The 20,542-nt window shown below is 43.8% G+C and overlaps 1 protein-coding gene across 4 annotated transcripts in view; it reads left to right on the forward strand.

The window, feature by feature from the left end:
- Positions 1-259: 259 nt before the first annotated feature.
- Positions 260-20,542, forward strand: part of CCDC171 (coiled-coil domain containing 171) — a 103,223-nt gene continuing 82,940 nt past the window's right edge. For 3 of the 4 annotated variants that reach the window (XM_068234370.1, XM_068234373.1, XM_068234372.1), the window contains exons 1-7: positions 260-331; positions 2,807-2,930; positions 4,096-4,270; positions 5,521-5,711; positions 5,978-6,124; positions 9,759-9,851; positions 16,146-16,306. In XM_068234370.1, coding sequence (XP_068090471.1) covers positions 267-331; positions 2,807-2,930; positions 4,096-4,270; positions 5,521-5,711; positions 5,978-6,124; positions 9,759-9,851; positions 16,146-16,306 — 956 coding nt within the window. In that variant the 5' untranslated portion in view covers positions 260-266. The other variant, XM_068234371.1, reaches the window with a different exon arrangement.

Below are 20,542 nucleotides of genomic sequence, written 5' to 3' on the forward strand. Positions count from 1 at the left end.
ACAGTGTATAAAGAGAAACTCCGACCAAGAATTTAACTTTGAACCCCCCTCCCTGTGTCATCTCTTGTCCCTGGGGCCCCAGCCATGTCATCTTTAGTGCGCCAGCTTCCCCCACCCTTATACGCCTTTTCCCCTTCTCTCTCCTCCCTCCCTCCCTGTGCTCAGTGCCCACCTTCGCCATTAACTCACATGGCGTCCCGACCGTCACTATAGTTACTTCCGGCATGCGCATCTCATGACGTCAAATGCGGGTACCGGAAGTAACCATGGTGACAGCCAGGACGCTATGCAGGAGAGCGGCAAGTTCCGGCGGGTGGATCGGAGCCATCATGTGAGTTAACGGTGAAGGGAGCCCGGAGCACAGGGAGGGAAGAAGGGGGGATTCGGGCAGGGACTAGAAGATAGGGAGCAATTTGAAAGAACAGCCGTTGTCCTGGTTAACAAGAACAGCTACAAATATGGACAAGATGACGTTCATCTCCCAAAACCACACGACTGATAATGAAATTACAAGGTAATATTGTGATTGATAGTGATAATAATTGCACAGCCATCTCTTGTATGAGCACAGCTTGTTGGTGCCCTGATCAAGTTAACCTCTACTTTCCCATTGTACTACTTTCTGAATTATGTTATTTTGCAGAGAATGTTGTCAGTTAGATCAGATATTTGCAAATGCTCTTTTCAAAGTGAATCTTTTAAAAAGTTAAACTGATAACCATAGTTGACCTTTTTTTTTAACGTGCAATTAATGGTTCCAGATGAACTAAATATACTTTACATACATTCATATCAGTGCACACATACATAAATATGCACATGCACACATATACATGCACATACTCCCATACATACCCTGATACACAAGTGCATCCACAGACATACGCAGTACTTGCACTTATTCTGCAGCCTTTCCCTCACAGTATATTGTCTCTCTCCTCTCTAACATGTTTTCCAGGTTCCTCCTCCTGTCCTCATATTTTCAGCCAAGATAAACATTATCAGCAGCAGTGAGGAAAGATGGGGGACTTGTCGTTTACTCTGCTGAGCTGCTACTCCTGTAGTGTGCAAGTGTATGGAGAAAGAGAGAGCAGTCCGTGCTGTCCATTTCCTCCTCCATCCTTCTGAGCTCCTGCACAGTGTACAGGGTCGGCAGCAACCCATAATGTAGAGAGACCAGATTTTTGTGGGTCCAACCTGGGACGGGGAGCTGGGGGGGGGGGCGGCGCGCATAGCGCGGCGAAAAGTGGGGAGGACTGAGGAGCGCGCAGCAACGAAGACTGGGGGGGGGGCTGCGCCGCTGCGGCGAAATGGGCGTGGCCATGACATTGTATGGGCGGAGCTAATGTAATGATGTAACAGCGAGGCATAAGACAAACGAGACTTTGCTTCATGGGTGTGCAGAAACTGTGTGATGCTAATAGTATACCGTAACCACAAAGCAGCAAACATAGCCATCTATGACCACTAAATAATAAATACAGTAACAGTTACCCGGACACCAGAAAATAAACGCAATGGGCAACATGTCAGCACAAAATAAATGCAATGCGGGCAACATGTCAGTACAAAATAAACGCAATGCGGGCGAACATGTCAGTACAAAATAATTGCAATGCAGTCAACATGTCAGTACAAAATAAACGCAATGCGGGCAAATATTTCACCAGAAAATAGACGCAATGCGGGCAAACATTTCACCAGAAAAGAAACGCAATGCGGGCAACCATTTCACCAGAAAAGAAACGCAATGCGGGCAAACATTTCACCAGAAAAGAAACGCAATGCGGGAAAACCTTTCACCAGAAAAGAAACGCAATGCGGGCAAACATTTCACCAGAAAAGAAACGCTATGCGGGCAGACATTTCACCAGCAAAGAAACGCAATGCGGGCAAACATTTCACCAGAAAAGAAACGCAATGCGGGCAAACATTTCACCAGAAAAGAAACGCAATGCGGGCAAACATTTCACCTGGAAAAGAAAGCATTTACTCACCTGGCAGAAGTCTCCGGCCTCTGGCGCGCTGCTCCCGGGACCATCTTGCTGCTGATCTTCTCTCCCGCGCTGACAGGGCTACGGCAAGATGGCGCCCGAAGCCCTGTACTGGAGACACAAATAGTCTCCAGTACAGGGCTCTGGCAGCCATCTTGCCGTAGCCCTGCTCGCCTGCCGGTGTCGGAACACCGGAAGACAGTAGGCTGGAGCGGGGCTGCGGGCAATGAAGTGGCACGGCGTCTATAGACGCCGTTGCCAGTTCATGAGTATAGAGTGACCAGAGTCCCAAGGCCGGGACGTCCCGCTGCTGAAAGCGGGACGTTTCCCGTGACCTCATGCTGCCTGGGACAGCGGACCCCGAATCCGGGACGCGTCCCGGGCAATCCGGGACGTCTGGTCACTCTACATAATGTGAAGACTGCAGTGCCTGTCCTGATTAGTAGGTGGCACTCAAGGCGCTAGCCTAGATGTCCCATGCCTAGAAATAGCCATGGGTAAAACTTTAGAACTTGTTTTATAAACAATTTTTATTATTTATGGGAGTATTACCGTATAAATCTTTACACTTAGGAGCATGCAATGAGACGAGCAAGTTACAACAAATATACAAGGTCACCACAATAATAACATTTTTAATGCTCTTATCATGTTACTATTTCTTTAGTAGACTAAAGGTAGAATGCACCATATGGGTGTTCTTCAGCTTACTGATCCTGTAAGGAACTTTGAATGTACAGACTGTGTTTCTCCTTATAAGTGTTTCCTGTAAAACATCTTTGCTATCAAACACTGTCTAATTCATTTTACAGGTCAAAAACATCTAAACATGGAAAAAAGGAGTTGCCTGATTTGGATGACATACTGGAACTCCGATTTCAGCTTAATAGAGCCAAAAATGAGACTTTAACATTGGTATCAAAGCATAATGAAGAGGTGAGTTACATTGAATAGTGCAGGTTCTTATTTAAATGTGACAAAGTATTTTGTTTACTACAATATGTGGCTGCTATTCGGTCTAGATTAAGGACAGCTAAGAATTTGCTCAGTTTTTAACGGTAGGGAAAAAATTTAAATCTGGGAGACTCCCATCAGACCTATGACCACGCCTACGTCCATGCAGTCTGCTATAGAATTGTTTTCTTTATTTCTAAAAATTACATTTCTTTTGAGGATGGCTCTTGTAGGTATAAATAATGTGTGACCGATTTTAGCAGTAGGACCACTGCAAAGGTGCATACACACGCAGTTACTGTCCCCCGCAGATGCATTCTGTTGATAAATAGAGGAAAGGGACAGCACTCCGCACAACAGAGTGGGTGAGGTAAGTAGGAGACAATCTCAACAGACTGGAACTATCACTGACGATGGGAGAATTGGTGCAGCCTCAGCCAAGAACCATCTAATGTCTGTATAAGGCTTATGCTCTGCAGCTTGTTGCTACTTGGATACTTCAGTATCATCAAGTACAGAGTAACCACCAAGAAGTAGGGAATGGTTTATGAGGTGCAAAAAATTAAAGTTCATGCAGAATTATGCACATTTTGTAAGCAGATTTATGCAGCTTAAAAATGCACTGAATTCCATCCCTAACGGGATTGAGAACTGTTAATAAAGTCAGACAGGTCTGTTGGATCACTAAAGTGCTCTATTGATCTCCAGCCCTGCAGATTGTTAATAAATCATATCCAATGGTGCACCGTTAATCAAGAACACATGTGGAATGTTGTGATGATCATATTCAGTAGGGATGAGAGGAAAATTCTTCAAACATGCAAACCTCTACTCACCCAGGAAGTTCTAGCAAATACAATCTACTAGCTAATATTCAGTTAACTAGCAGTGTTTGTTTAATTTGTTTGCAGCTAATTGTTTGGCATCTAGTGACTTTTACTTGTTAGCACAGCTTCCAGTTCCTGAGACAGTGGGGTTTGCATGTTATTTAAGTGGTTTGTGTAACTTTATTGTATATAAATGGCAAAGTGCATTGATGTAACTGAGTTCTTGGTAATGTGAACGTTGATTTAGCTTATACATGTGGCTGATGAAGACTTTTATGGTGGTAACTGCACATTCATTTACTTTCTGTTTTATCTTCCAGCTACAGACACGTGAGAGTCAGATAGTCAAGCTTAGGTGTGAGGTTGAGAAGGGAGAAGTAGTCCGTCAGAGTCTAGAATTTGATTTGGCAGTGGCAAGAAAACAATGCGGTTCGGAAAGAGTGGCCCTGGAAGATGAGAAAGCAAAAGCCATCAGAATACAAGAACACTTCAAAGGTAAAGTAATGACCACCTCATTTAAGTATATATGCAGGGATTAAAGGGCCTTGTAGTGTGGTATAAGCACTGAAAGTAAACACAATCCTGCATAGGATGTTGACTGTACTTACATTTGTCACCTGATCCTTGTGAAGTATACTGTAGTATCAGCTGTTGTAAGCTTCATGCATGTCTGCTCAACAGCCTAGCTGCAGCTTGGGGTAAATGCAGAGGCCAATTCTGCCAATCTCTGTCCAGGTAGGGACATCAAGCCCCACCCACTTTCTTGCATTTCCAACAGGATTAAAGTGGGTGAAGGTGGGCAGGATGCAACATCACCATGTGGGTGGAGAGTAAATGAAGCCAGCCACTGCAGCCAGGTCAACCTCTGTGTGAATGAGACTATAAATACAAGCGCTCAAATCAGGGGCGTAAGGATAAACATAGCATTTGCTATGGAGCCCTCCACCCCTAGATAAAACAGGGGGTCAGTCTGTCCTACTGTCTGGTTTTTTTTTTTTTTTTTTTTTTTTTTTTTTTTTTAATCCATGTGCCCATGGCAAGGCTAGGATTGCAATTGTGACCTTACCCCCACTCCCTGCCGCTCATTGCAGAGAGGCTGGCAGGTGAAATGGGACTGTTTTTCCACCTGCCACCTCTCTGCGCACTGATTTTCCTCGACACTTACATTATAGTCCTGACCTAATGCCTGGAACACAGAAGAGTTGTGGCTTCACCTCTCCCAGCACTGTCTGTGGCTCTGCCCTCTCCCAGTCATAGCTCTGCCCCTCCCATCACTCTACGTGGCTCTGCCTCCTCCCATCTGTAGCCTCTCTCCCTCCTGCATGGCGCTGGACGTAGCTCCTACCCTTTCCGCTTGCCTGGCTGGTCACAGCACCAGAACAGAAGGCATTGGGGCACACAGACAGAGAGATGGGGAGTGAGAGAGGAGCTGCAGAGGGACTCTGTGAGCCTCAGCCTAACCTCACCTCAGTCACCTGCCTGTCTGCAATTTCCCTACCTCACCTGCTGCTGGCAAGCTGGAGAAGGGAGAGACGGAGATGGACCAGCTTCAAAATGAACCAATCAAATCCTGCTGAGGTACAATTTGATTGATCTATTTTCAAGCTACATACATTTGCATATTAAATAAGCATAATCCTACATCAGGGCAAAATTATTTGCATCTCATTGACCATCCCTAGTGGGAAGCGCACCTTTAGATTTCTACACTTACCAGTACTGACAAATGCATTTTCTCCAAACAGAGCAAATGGAAGAACTTCAAAGAAAGATGCAGAACTTGCAGGAACATTTTCAAAGCACAGAATTCAATTGGGTAGATTCCCGCAAAGCTCTTGAAAGCAATTTACAAACCTGTGACCGTGCCATTGAGAAACTGAAGAAAGAGCAGGAGAAGCTGATGTTGGACAAGAGTAAGATGGAAGCTGTTGTTCAGGTAGCTATAATTTGATGTGTAACCAGCAACTTGTATTTTCACTGAGGCCAGAAACCCACTAAGAGCGATTTCTAATCACTAGTGATTTGAAAAAGCTCTTGCTAATGCAATGCTATGGAGGATTTTTATAAAATCACATCACTCAAGTGGGATCCTACCCATAGCATTACATTAGCAAGAGTTTTCAACTTGCTCCTAGTGGGTTTCTGTCCTTAATGTCGAGAGAAAGGGATTTTTATTTGAATGCTTTACATATTTTGTCACAGAAACAAAATGGGATCATCCAAGAACTGCAGCAAAAACTGCATCAACTGGATTTAGAAAAAAACAGCCTTGTGGATGCTATACGAAAACACAAAAGCGAGCTGGGATTCAGCCTTGAGAGGGAAGAAAGACTGAAAAAAGAACTTGAGGTAACAGTTATGTATAATCATGGCAAATGTGGTCTTAACTTCAAGCAAGAGAAAGCAAAAATGTTTGGCACTGTAGCTTTAATGCGTAGCAGCAAGTGTACAAGCATGTGTCACATGTTACACAAAAACAAAGTCCGTGAACATAGATGGTACTTATCGTGCTCTGCTGAAGAGGGAAGGCAACTGTGGGCGCCAGTGGGTGCACGGACTTACAGCCGTTTCGCAATGGGCTGAGCCTTGTTTTTTCGGAGGCTAATCGTGCACAATGTGCTGGATGGGAGAGGCCATTTAAATCGCCTTCTTCCGTGCGCGATCCCGCCTACCTGTCCTGTATGACGTGGGGCCAGGCCATTGAGTGTAACTGGTGCGTCATCGTAGGTGGCGCTATGCGTCACTACGTACAAAGGACGTGTATGTTTACGGAGTGTTGCTATGGCAACCTAAACTGCCTCCAGGCCGCGTAACAGGCGGCAGCCTAAGCTGTCAACCAATAGGCGGGAGGGGGGCGGGTGGATGGACACGCATCTCGGCTGCCAAGCAACCAGCAGTAAATGGATGTTATGCTGCACTGCCAGTCGGCCCCACACTGCAACCCGAACCCCAGGACAAAGAAAGGACCCGAGGACCGTGGTGCACGTGGGCTAGCCAAGCAGACGCAGCACATACACAGCTCCGTCCACGTGAGGGGTAGGATACATTATCCATGCCCATAGCTTTTACGCTAGCAGGTGCAGAAAAAGAGCAACCAAAATTGCCTCTGACCCCTCTCACCCAGCTCACTCCATCTTCCAGCGCATGCCTTCAGGAGTAAGATTCTGGTCAATCGCTACCAAAACCTCCAGACACAGGAACAGCTTTTTTCCTCAAGCGGTAGCCATACTTAATGCTGAACCACGTTAGAGCTGCTAGGACTTGATAGTAATCAGCACAGAACTGTAAATGAACAATTCTCACATTGCTTACTGCCACTATACTTATAATGTCCTTGACTTGTAATACACACACTGTCTGTCCTTGTATTGTTTTTGTTTGTGTTTGTTAAGCAACTGCCAAGACAAATTCCTTGTAGGTGCAAACTTACTTGGCGAAAATAAAAATTGATTCTGATTCTATTACCTAGACATGGTAACCAAATAGACACCCTTCATGCAATGTAGCCTATGCATGTATGGGTGGTCCCATACCAGGAGGATGACCGGGGGGGGGGGGGGGGAGATGATGAGGGGAGGGAAAGAAGAAGGGATGAAGAGAGGGGAGTAAAGGAAATGTGAGTAATGAAAGTGAGGGAAAAAGGGAAAAGGAAAGACAGTGAGGCGAGGCACGAGCCCTAGAAACAAAGGCCCCTAGGAGAGAGAGGTGGGAGAAAATGATGGTACAGAAAAAACACTCCACTGCTGGTGGATACCTTAGAAGATGTATCAACACCTATTCACTACACAATATGACCGTAATAATTAATAAAAGAACAAACTGTTTCAAACATTGAAAATTGGTAAATATACAGACATTCCCCCCTTTGATAATATATGATCACACAAATGATTACAAATTACAGAAATTACAAAATAAATTATTTTAACAATATTCCAAAAAAAAACTTAATCTTGCCTAGCCAAGTAGATGGAAGCTGATGCCCAACTCAAGGCCCCCAGAGGAGCTGTTAACCCCTTACTGGACATAGACCCTACTTTTACCCTTGTGGCAGTCCTCAAGACATTCAAGCCTCTAGGTTCCATCTACTGTCCCTAGCTAAAAAGGAAAATGTTAAACACAAAAACATGTATGCATATATTTTTTTCTTAAACTAAAGAGTTTTCATAGCCCGAGGTGGATGATTCAGAATTTAAAAGAGATCTCCTCCTCTGGACCAGATAAATGCGAGTAGCGTTTGAAGAAATGGCTTAGTTACACAGTCAAAGCAAAGAGACAAAGCAAAGAGTCAAAGTCTCTTGTTTTTGCAAAGAAAATCAATATCTTGCTTAGCAGAGAAAATCTGCAAAGAAGTAGCTTTCCTGAATAGCTCTGAATTCTAAGAGTACCTGTCATTCTAATAGTTATTGGGCCTACAAGGGCTTATGTTCATCTATAGTAATATTAAAAACCTCACATTCATCTGGGGAGTTAAGATACCTCATGTATTTATTTATATCTTCTTAACGTATACTCTGAGAGAGATTTATTTTTAGGTGCCTCCACCCTTCTTCATATGGATAAATAAAGTCTACATAGTGTAATACTGTCAGATATAAGTGCATGCAGTGCTCAGCCAAGTGATGAGTTACAATTGCCTCTGTATCACACACAACGCCCCTAGCATTTGCATATACTGTTGTTTCCAGACAAGACATTTCTTCAATAGTCGTATAAAAAAAAAAAAAAACAGAGCTTTCAGAATTTATTCAATTTTATAAGACAAGTAAACGCTAGACCTACCTGGTTGTGAGGTGGCAACGATTTGGTGAGCTGCTGCATGATAGGGGCATGGTGAGTTATACACAGAGGCACCTGTCACTCAACTGGCTGAGCACTGCATGCACTTTATCTAACAGTATTATGCTATGTGGCGTTTATATAGGCATTGGCATTTGAAACTATGGAGAGAGCAGCAAAGAACTTCATTTTGAATCCATTGGTACCTTATCCTGCAATATTTTCTGCTTGGGAACTCCCAGCATACTTTTTGTAGATGGATAATTGCTGAACAGGCTGGTGCGTCTTTCATTTCTTATAATCAGCCATGTTTCATATCCACCAACACAGAAACACATTTGATACATATGCCCATGCTTCCTCTACAATGTCTTGCTGTATATTGCCTTGCCACTTCTGCTGTGCATCTCCTGCTGGGTGGGCTGTCTCTGCATTCTCAGCATAACCCTTGATTCTACGTAGTAGTTACATGTATGTGTATTAGGGAGGGTCAATCAGATGATAAGAATTTTAAGATAAAGTAAAGTTTATACTTATTATGCAAATATAAGCGGCTTAGAATTGGAACAAGCAAACACAGTGTGCACAGTGCCATTAGAAAGGTTAAAGTTATATGCAAAGCTTTATAAAAGTAACGTTACCCTTTCTGATCTGTTAACAAGACCGCCCACATCTTCCCAGCACGTACTTTTCATCTGCTGTAGCGGGTAAGGGGACATGAGTAATCTTGGGGAGAGCTAGTAGGGTCAACACTAGAGCAAGGAAGTGGTGATTCGTCACTCAGGGAGGACGGGGCTGGTACTGGCTCAAACGCTGTAGCTGCCCCTGTAATGTACGCACAGTGGCGCAATACGTAATAGTGGGTCTGATGCCGTGTTGGGTTAGATCCAGCGGAATGTGTTGCAGGATGCCAAATGCGTCTATGTAATATTTACAGTATATTGCATGGCTGGAGGGGATCAAAATGTCGGACGTAGTTTTGGTAGGATACAAGTGTTGATGTTTTGTGCTACTGCCACAGCTCTAGCATGCACCAGCACTTGGGTATTTCGGTCAGGCCACACCCCTGTGTTTCAGTAAAAGAAAAAGACCATGCTGATGCATGCTTACATGGCCAGGTGCTCTAAATCATGTATTCTGTTTAAGGTTGTGTATGAGCCTTCGTAAACCACAGACTTATTCATGCATCTTTTCTTTATCACAGACTGCAAATCAGCGAGTGCAGAGATTGGAAGAGAATATAGAGGCTGAAAGAGCTGCACACCTGGAATCCAAGTTCAACTCTGAAATCATCCAGGTAACAGATCCAATAACTGTGTATGACTGTATGTGTGGAATTTACTAAAGGAAAGCTGCAGTGACGTTCCTCTGCATTCACTTCCTACATACAGTAACAAAGAACTGAACTGAATTTTTTTGCACATAGTAAAAGTAGATCTGTTGCTGTAATGCCTGTTATTTTCTCTTAGCAATAAAAACAATTATTCTGTACATTTTACACAGTGCATTTAGTACTGTAAATGAAAAATCCAATATTTTCAGTTCTCCAATGTCTATTGTAAATACTTAAAATATTTAAAGGGAACTTAAATTGAAGTTCAAAAAAGGGCTAACCTTACCTGGGGTCCCTACCAGCCCCCAGTAGCCGCCCTGTGCCCGCGCTGTCACTACAGTGATTCTCCAGTCCCCTGCAGCGACCCTCTTCCGACTGGCGAGTCCACGGTCACTGCACACGTACACGGGAGCACGATCAGGAGGCACGCACACCGGGGCCTAGCATCAAAACAAAGGTAGTGTCACAAAAGTGGAGAACGGACAAGCGCCATAGCATAAATAACTATAAGCACTATGGCACTCTGCACATTTTACTTTGGTCTATGTAGGGGCAATCTTGTTCAGTTTCTTTGATTATACTTTTTTTGGTATATTTTTTACATTTGATTGCTTCTTATAGCCATTTTTATTATTTATGCTGCAAGCACCAATGCACTCTGTTGTGTATAACCACACATGTACCGGTAATCATGTTAATGCATTCTCCATAATTTATGGATTATTGTGCACAGTCTCAGAAGACCAACCCCCCCCCCCCCCCTTTTGTGATTACGTGCTTGTGCCATTTTTATATATACATATATTTATTTTCAGGGGTACTCGCATACCCCTTTTCAAAATCCGAATTGATCCGGATACCCAGATATCCGGATCGGATATCCGAATCCGAATTTTCAGATATCCGCGTTGTGCGGATATCCAAGCGCATTATCCGGGCTATCCGGACGGATTCGGATATCCGAATAGAAAAACCGGAAGTGGGTTTTTAAATTGCTTCTAAAATGTTTTTTTTAGGGAAAATGAGGCATGCAGCATCATGGTTTTTTAAAGTGAAAAACTAAATGATTATGTGGGGACTTAACCCCCCCCCCCCCCCCCCCCAAAAAAAAAAAATTGGCTGTCAATTAGCATCAGGACTAGGTTCCAGACAGCAGTCGTGCAGCCCACATTGTGTCCAAAGTACAACTGTACAACTGGGACATGACAGTTTTCAGCCAAGACACCTCCCCAAAAATTACGCAGTAATTGTGTTTTGGGTAAATATAGGTGGTATCAGTGGTCTGTGGCACCCTGGCGGTGGGAGCTGCACATGCCGCAGGAGCAGGACAATGCAGCAGCAGCAGGTGTAACGTGTGCCAGGAGCATGCCGGACATGGCACTTGGCGGGTGTCACTTGGCACGTAGCAAGTGGCACGTGCCAAGTGACAGTCAGACAGCAGAGGAGAAGACACTAGTGCACACTAACTGTCACACTGGCACTGCTCACAGCAGTAGTACTACTACTCTAACAACTACTAGCACTGACTGCGGTATTCCTATTCCCTAACCTAACTATACTGTAGCTAGGTAAGGCTATTAGCTGGCCAGCAGGCCGCAGCTGGCCTGGTCTGTGCACAGCACACACACAGACACATTGCAGCTGCAGCAGCCCTGCAGCACAGCACACACTCTGACTGTCACTCAATAAATCAAGCTAATTAACATTACAGCAAAAGTGTAGTGATAGTGAATGGGTTAATCACTGAACAGCTTTAGGTTTATCACTGTGTACAGCCCTTGGTAGGCCAGCAGCACTGGAGCATGTCTCTCAGTGGGCATTCAGCAAGCTAGGACAATATGTCTCATCATGGCAGCCCTCATTATATAGGGGGGCTGGCCAGGGTACCTTTCTGTGATTGGGTGCCAGGGCTTAGGCTGGGAGCTCTCTGGCTCAATATGGTCAGGTGGGGCTGGCCAAGGTTCCCTTCTGTGATTGGTTGCTAGGGCTTCTGCTGGGAGCCCTCTGATTGGCTCAATGATGTCATCTCCTTAGTTACAGTATTCTGATCCGGATATCCTGGTATGCGACCAAATATCTGCAGATAGCTATCCGGATTTAAAAAAAAATCCGGAATCCGAATCGGATAGCTGAAAAAAAGTTTGGATATCCAGAATCCGGATAAGCATCCCTGTTTATTATTTTTGTATACATTTTTGGGTCAGGTGGACCTTGTAACTATATTATTATAATTTAAATACAGAAATATATAAATACAGAGGGGCTGCAGCACACAACAGGAAAACAGTGACAGGGGCTCTTGGTTAGGCTTTAACTCGTTTAAGCTCACCAACTGCGCCAAAGTGTCCCCGATCTGGTGAGTCCTACTCTAACCATGCAAAAATGCTAGTTTTTATCAGCGTTCTAGTGGGAACCATGCCAAAAGCCCAAGGGTCAACTAAATGGTAGAAATGAAATTTAAAACACCTCACCTTCTACTAGCTACTAACTGAACTATGAGCTCCGCTCATTTATATGCTTAACTGTGCTAGAGGTGGGCGTGGCTATGCACACTGACATGGGAAAAATAATAATAATCCCCTGACATATATTATTATTATTCAATATATATAATGCTTGTGACACCATGCTTATCACCTGGTGGTGATTTTTAATTGGTTTTATTTATTAGTATCGTCTATGTCTCAATAAAGATTTTTGATTATTCTAATATTTAAATGGTCAGTGTGGTGCTGTTTTTCCAGGGTACTGTTTTTTTCTGCTTTAGTTCAAAATGAAAGTAGGGTGCTTCGGGGGAACTGGAGGATAGCTTTCGGGACGCTAAACTGAATCTAAACTGAAGTTAAAAAAAGGACTTTAACTTACCTGGGGCACAGGGACTCTGCAGGGGGCCGGTAGAAGCCCCAGGTAAGTTAAAGGAATACTATCAATGCCCAAGTGGACAGCTTGTTAATGATTACTACTATACCACAAAGTATCTATAGAAGTGATTATTATGAGCACAGGACCAATAGAGACCTAAAACTGTAGTTGAGGCATGGCCCTTCGGGGCTCCTCTGGCCCAAGGGCCCTGATGCAGTCGCTACCTCTGCAACCCCTATTGCTACACCCCTGGCAAAAGCTTTAAATTATTTAGTGTAGGATTTCGCAATATTGCAACAAAATCAATTGCAGAAGGGGTGTCTGCTTCAATGCACAGCCAGTGTTGCATATCAGACTACAGAGTATTTTTCTCAGAAAGCAAAAACAGTATGAAAAGCTGTGACAATTACAAATGTTCATAACAAGTTCCCTCTGCTCTCTTCAGACACTTCAGTCAGAAACACAGGATACAGAAGCTGCAGCTGTTGGGAGCTTTCTCTCTCTCTCTCTCTCTCTCTCTCTCTCTCTCTCTCTCTCACGCACACAGAGTTACATACAGGGTTAACTAATGAAGTGTGAGGGGAATTTCCCCTGCCCTCATGGCTCATTCTGCCATCAGTTTTGCAGTAAAGTTTGAAAGTATTTTGATAACAGTAAACAAAGAGGTTACCAGTGAAATGTATACACCAGTACTTAGCAGCACTTCCCAAACAATTCCTATCTCAATTGAAAAAATTATGTAAATCGATAGTGTTCCTTTAAAGTCCTTTTTTAAATTCAGTTTAGGTTCCCTTTACACCAAATCCTTAGTACAAAGATTATTGCACAGTGATGGGGTGTTTATCCCTTGGGTAATAGTTCAGTGCCAAATACAGATGACTTGCATGGCTAAATCCTTGTAACGCTTTCTGCTGCTATGGAGGGGGGATGGAAGAATGAAGTCACTGCCTAATGGAGTAGCTTCCATTAGGAGGGGTAAGGATGAAAACCGTGTTCTCGGCTGAGACCATCCCGGGGATGCATCGGGACAGCTGTACATACGCTAGATGCTTAGCAGAGATGGCCGCCTCGACCAAGAACACTCTGAAATGTGTACTGGGTTTGGGCCTGGCTATTATGCAGATCTGTCTTTGACTTCAGCATTGTAGTGGCCACCCACTTGCAACATGCACACAGGGGTGTAATATATGACCCCTGTGACCTCCACCATCTCGGGAGCTAAGGGGAACGGTCCTGTGGCAAGGTGCAGAGCATCATACTTTACCTTCCTCCAGCAGAGTGTCGTGTCCTCGCTCCTCTCTTCATTGTAGCTGCTGTACACTCTTATCTCCATGCAGCTCCTGTCTGTGCATTGCGTGTGATCTGCTAGCATGGTTTCACTGGGGGCCAGTGTGGCTCAAGTTGCGCACCTGTATGCACCCAATGAAGTTCAATAATTTACACACTTCACATTTCCCTGGATCGAAATGATTGTTCCTGATCATCTTACCAGGATGTCCTTCAACAGGGCAATGATCCAAACCACCCCTGCAGTCTGTGCAACTATTTATGCAACTATTTATGGAAGAAGTGTTTTGCTGGTATTCTGTCTATAACGAGTGGCCAGCACACTCACTGTTTCTAAGTCCTACTGATGTGTGTAGGAGCAGCTTGACTACTGTATATTTCCTATTCAGAATCATTTTATTCATGTGTGAGGATCCGCGTGGCTGCCTGCGCAGGCAGGCAGCCTTTTGATCACTGTTCAGGTCTGCATTCTGCAGGTCTCTGGAAGAGAGACCTTTTGTCAGTTGTGCAGCTTGCTGCTGAGGAATTTGCATATGTTTGTCATGCAGATTGCCTAGCCACATCCCCTGTGGGCTTGCTTTATAAAGAGCTATGTTTCCCACAGTAAGTTGCTGGTCATAAGGATTCTTCCTGTGAAACAGTCTGGAGAGTGTCAGCCTTGCTCATTGTTTGAAAGATTAGCTTAAGAGTAATTCTTGGGACTGCACTCGGCAGGTTCCCTAGTGCAGTTAGGATTGCATATCTGTTTTGTCTGTCTGTTGCGATTGTCCTGTCCCTGCGGTGGTCGACAGGAGGTCGTTCTGATCTTTGTTCTTGAAGTATAGCTGGAGCAGCGGTTGCTACTAGCTACCTCCTCTATCTGTCTTGCCTGGATCGCACTCGCCTAGCGCTAGTGCTGTGGATCCGTCTAATCTCTGTCTCCCTGGATCGCACTGGCCTCTTTTCGCTAGTACTGTGGATCCTATCTCTCGCTTGTCCCTGTTTTCGTGTGTCTGTCTTGTCTGCTACGAACGCTTGCTGGAGGCTCGGTGAGGTAACTGTTAAGCAAGCGCTCGCGTTCTCTGTTTCATGTTTGTCTGTCGGTGGTTAGTTAGGCATGCTTGTCTCTATTGTGCTTATCACATGGAGACCGCGCATGAACGCGTGCACTGTTGCGAATGAGTGCGGTGTTCGCGTTCAGTTAGCGTTTGTTATTTTCCTTATCTCCTCATTGTATGATTTGCTGTGCCTTTGCTACTCTCGTGCTCCGCCTTGCTGTAGCCTTGTGTCATGTCTGGCGATCGCACCTCTCGCGATCGCGTTCCTACTTCATATCTGCTGTGGTGTGTGCACCGTCGCGGGTTGGCGACTAGTTTGGTGCCCACACATACAATCTGTCTCTGTGCTCATTCTCAATCGCCTCTCTTGCGATTGCGTTTCTTCCCTTCGTACAATTCCTGTCTGGCGTGTGTGGTAGGGCAGAGGAGCTGTTCCTCTGCACTCCACAGCTCCACCTGCCAACAGGAATTGCCCTCTACAGGTGCATTGCACCTTCTGCTGGGTTCCCGCAAATTATACGCTTGTGGAGGATTTCCGCATTGTCAGCGCACTGATCATGGAGAGAATTCCACAATCGTTACAGCATGATTTCAAGAAAAAGAAATACATTTTTAAGTGATCCTAAACTTTTGAGCCGTAGTGTATCTAAAAAATACACTCGCCCACAATAAGGGATTTTTGCTCATTGAACATTAGCCTGTCTTGTATGCCCGTCTTGTACGTATATGCCTGTCTTGTATGTATTGGTTATGTTCAAAGTAGCATGTACAATATTATTAAATAGCATAAAGCGCTACCCTATTACACTGCGCTGTCCACAAGATAGGGGAGGCAACATTAATGTTTCACAGGGACATTACAGCATTAAACCATGGTACATAGAATAGTGATGTAACAATAAACAATGGTGTGCAGATTGCAATATATAAGTTTAGTAACCGAGTCCATATGGTGGCAGAAAAAAGCACATGAGGAGGCGGGACCTGCCAAATAGGCTTACAATCTAATAGGTGTTTTATTTATGTTTCTGTTTTAATTATTTATAATCCTTTTTAATTTCTCCATTGTCAGTTGCGTGTTCGAGATCTTGAAGGGTCATTACAAGTGGAAAAGGCAAGTCAAGTTCAAAGTACATCCGAGCTGGAGCTTATAAAAAGTCAATTTAAAGAACTGGAAGCTGCTTTCAACAGAGAAAAATCTACTGCAGAAGATTTGAAAGCCAAGATTCACAAGTAAGTGTAGCAATGCTCTACTGGATTAAAGGTGGCCATACTCTGGCCGATACACTGGTCAATATGGCCAGCAGACAGACCTCTCTCCGATCATTATCTGATCAGAGAGGGATCTATCTGTTTGATTCCCTCTACACTATACACACATTTTCAAGCAATTTCAGTATGAAATCTTTGAAAACCTGTGTGTTCCTGCCGGGTCCCAGGACGTGCGGCTCTCACATGTCTGCTGTTAGGTCCCGGGTTGCTACCTCTTCCTACTGACTACTCTGTAGTCTATACTTCCATGTTCCAGGGCACCTATGTAGTTTAATATAATGCAGGGGACACTAGAGACACTGGCCACTAGAGGCCTCTAGTATCTACCCTCTGCATTACGTCATATATGCTCCCGGGTGCATGGAAGCAAAGAAGACGGAACAGCGGCACAGTAGAAGCAGAGACCGGGAACGTGCGGTGGACAAATGAGAGTAGCTTAGTCAGTCGTCGAATCAAACGCCACTAGCAACACACTCCCAATCCGCAGCTGATCGACCCAAATTTTCCATTAGGACCAATCAACCTATTCAAGTGATTTTGGATGGAAATCTCTCCGTCATTCGATCAATCAGGTCAAATGCTGCATCAATTTCTCATCATCCGCCATATATCGACGGGAGAAATTTAATGAGTGTGAGGAAGTAAGAATTTCCAAGTTTTCAGGTTTTAACCTCCCTTGACTCAGAAATGCAACACCAGATGTCCAATATTCTGCTCCCTGTGTCCCCAGGACAATCCTTGGGTGGTGGACACTCTCTCAGTAACATATGAATCCCATCTGATATATGCGTTTCCACCTCTCAGCCTAAAACCTTGACTACTCAACAAAATCCGCCAAGACTAGGGCCAAGTTATTCTAATCGACCATGCTGTCCCAGGAGACTCTGGTTTACACTGCTACGAAGTTTAGTTATTATAGTTCATCTCATGGTGCCAGGCTGTTTAGGCCTCCTTCTCCAGGGCCCACTGATCATCCCAACCTGAAGCTCTTTCAACTTTCTGCGTGGAAGTGGGAGTTGTTAAGAAGGAAGGGCTTCACTAACAAGCTATCTGAAACCCTTATTCAAAGCAGAAAAAAGGTTACAAGATAAATTTATCAAAAAACCTGGAAACAATAATTGGTGTCTGAAAAAACTCTAGCGATCTCGGCTTGTCACTTTTGGTCCTCATGTTCCTCCAGGGTGGGTATCAAAATGAAACTTAAGCAAGCAGACATATCTATGCAGCTGAAATAGCTATATATGCCAATAATAGGCAGGGTCAGGGGGAAGGTCAACGACCTGAAACCATAAACTATAACAAACCAAGAGACTCAAGAACCACCTGACATATACAGTGGTTTGCAAAAGTATTCGGCCCCCTTGAAATTTTTCAAATTTTGTCATATTACTGCCACAAACAGGAATCAATTTTATTGAAAGACCAATACAAAGTGGTGTACACGTGAGAAGTGGAACGAAAATCATATGTGATTCCAAACAATTTTTACAAATGACTAACTGCAAAGTGGGTTGTGCGTAATTATTCAGCCCCCTTTGGTCTGAGTGCAGTCAGTTGCCCATAGACATTGCCTGATGAGTGCTAATGACTAAATAGAGTGCACCTGTGTGTAATCTAATGTCAGTACAAATACAGCTGCTCTGTGACGGCCTCAGAGGTTGTCTAAGAGAATATTGGGAGCAACAACACCATGAAGTCCAAAGAACACACCAGACAGGTCAGGGATAACCAGATGACTCTAAGGGGGAGGCAGCCACCGGCTAATCGGGGTCATCCCATGTAAGTGCGGCACGGACGTCGCACTCTACAATACAACATGATGCCGTCTATCAGACGTATCTACTTCATATGGCTAATTTGCATAAGTAAATAAAGGTGGCCATACTTATACAGCGCTATCTCATAACACTCTTATCAAACTACATAAGAGAGGAGAAGTAAGAGACGGGGGGAACCAGAGGAATAAGATATAATGAAATATATAAAATACAGTATATAAGAAGAGGGAGGGAAAATGATAAAAATGAAAAGTAAACCGACAAATTAAAAAAATATAAAAAAATAAGCGCTAGCCAAAAATAAAAATTAATACAAAAATAAAATAATAAAAAAAAATTAAAAAAGTAATACAAAATAAAGATATATACAAAAAATACAGGTAGCAATGTCCATGTAGGGTAACAGGAACAGACCAATCCGTTGCAATTAAAGGGACAGTATCTCAGACATAATAATATACTCGCTAAACCCAACCAGGACATTATCTCTTAGAGGAGGCTAGGTACAATGGAGCAGAGGATAGAGGTTACAAAAAAAAGTTACAAAAAACGGTAATAGATCAAATTCTCTATTTAATCCTCTAGGCTCCATTGTATCTAGTCTCTTAATCCAATAGGCTTCCCTCCACAGCATTTTTTTCAGGCGATCTCCCCCTCTTCTCAAGGGTGCTATTTTTTCAATAACCATAAATCTCAGCTGACTGACATGGTGACCTGCTTGAGCAAAATGAAATGCTACAGCTTGATCTGTTAGTCTTTCCCTGATAGCATGCTTATGTGATGACAAGCGTTTTTTAAATTTTTGAGTGGTTTGCCCAATATATAGTAAGCCACAAGGGCATTTTAGGGCATAAACCACATAATCTGAATCGCAAGTATGCTACCCCTTAATTAAAATTTTGGTTCCCTGATGGGGATGTAATATCGCTGGACCCTAAATAACAGAACTGCAATGAACACAGTTAAGACAGGGGTATGTCCCCCTCCTCTGGGTAGAAGTGACATCACTATTAACATTTACGTCAGCATGTACTAGACGATCCCTAAGTGTAGGGGGTCTTTTGTAAGAAATAAGTGGGGGGTTCCTAAAATGTGCAATGTCTGGGAAGCTATCGGCTAACAAGTGCCAATGTCGTTTGATAATCTTTGAAATGTTAGGGCTTTGTGTATTATATATCGTGACAAATGGAATACGATCCCGTATCTGTTGTCTGTTCCTCTGTCCCCCATGTTGTATATTGGCTCTACTACGTGCTCTCTGCAAAATTTCAACTGGATATCCCCTATTTTCAAATTTATGTTGCATCTCATCAAGTCTCCACTCCCGTGTCTCCCCGTCCTCAACTATATGTTGTATTATTTGAAACTGACTAATAGGTACCGAACCTCTAGTTGCCCACGAATGAAAACTCCCGTAATGGAGAAGGGAGTTCACATCCGTGGGCTTAACATAGAGGTCGGTATTCAACCTATCTCCACATCTATGAACCAAAGTGTCCAAGAAACTCACTTCATCAGCGGAAGAATGGATAGTCAGTCGTATATTAGGGCATCTGCTCATCAACTCATCCACAAAAGTCACAAGGGCCGAATGCGGCCCCACCCACACGCAAAAAACATCATCAATATATCTATGCCACTGTCTGGCGTATTTTTGAAATAATTCACTGGTGTATACGTACATTTCTTCATATACCCCCATAAAGATGTTTGCGTAGGACGGGGCCACATTCGACCCCATAGCTGTGCCCCTGACCTGTAAATAGAAAGAATCCTCAAACCGAAAATAATTAAATTGAAGGACAATCCTCAAGAGATCACAAATGAACTTAACCTGAGGACCTGAGAAGTCCGATGCTGTTTCAAGTATATAATGTACCACCTCCACACCTCCATCATGTGGGATGGAGGTGTAGAGGCTTTCCACATCTAAAGTAACAAGTAAACAAGGATATGGTAAAGGTTCCATATTACGGATAATATTCAAAACCATTTGAGTATCCCGTAAATAGGATTTTAATCCAGCCACATAGGGTCTTAATATTTGATCTAGATATTTAGCCACTGGAGAAAATACCGATTCTACCCCTGCCACTATAGGACGACCCGTGGGGTCCACCAATCGTTTGTGAATTTTGGGACATGCATATATCACAGGTGTGATGGGATGTTCCTGTATTAAAAATTTAGCCAACTTCTCATCGATAATTTTAGCTTGTACAGCTGTTGATATGACTTCAGCTATGTGTCTCTGAATATCACATTAATGGAAGGAGTATGGCACAATGGTAAACCTACCAAGAAAAGGCTGCCCACCTAAACTCGCAGGCCGAACAAGGAGAGCGCTGATCAGAAATGCAGTCAAGGGGCCCATGGTGACTGGACGAGCTGCAGAGATCTACAGCTCAGGTGGGGGAAT

The sequence above is a fragment of the Hyperolius riggenbachi genome, chromosome 1 (assembly GCF_040937935.1).
Source record: "Hyperolius riggenbachi isolate aHypRig1 chromosome 1, aHypRig1.pri, whole genome shotgun sequence".
NCBI lineage: Eukaryota > Metazoa > Chordata > Amphibia > Anura > Hyperoliidae > Hyperolius > Hyperolius riggenbachi.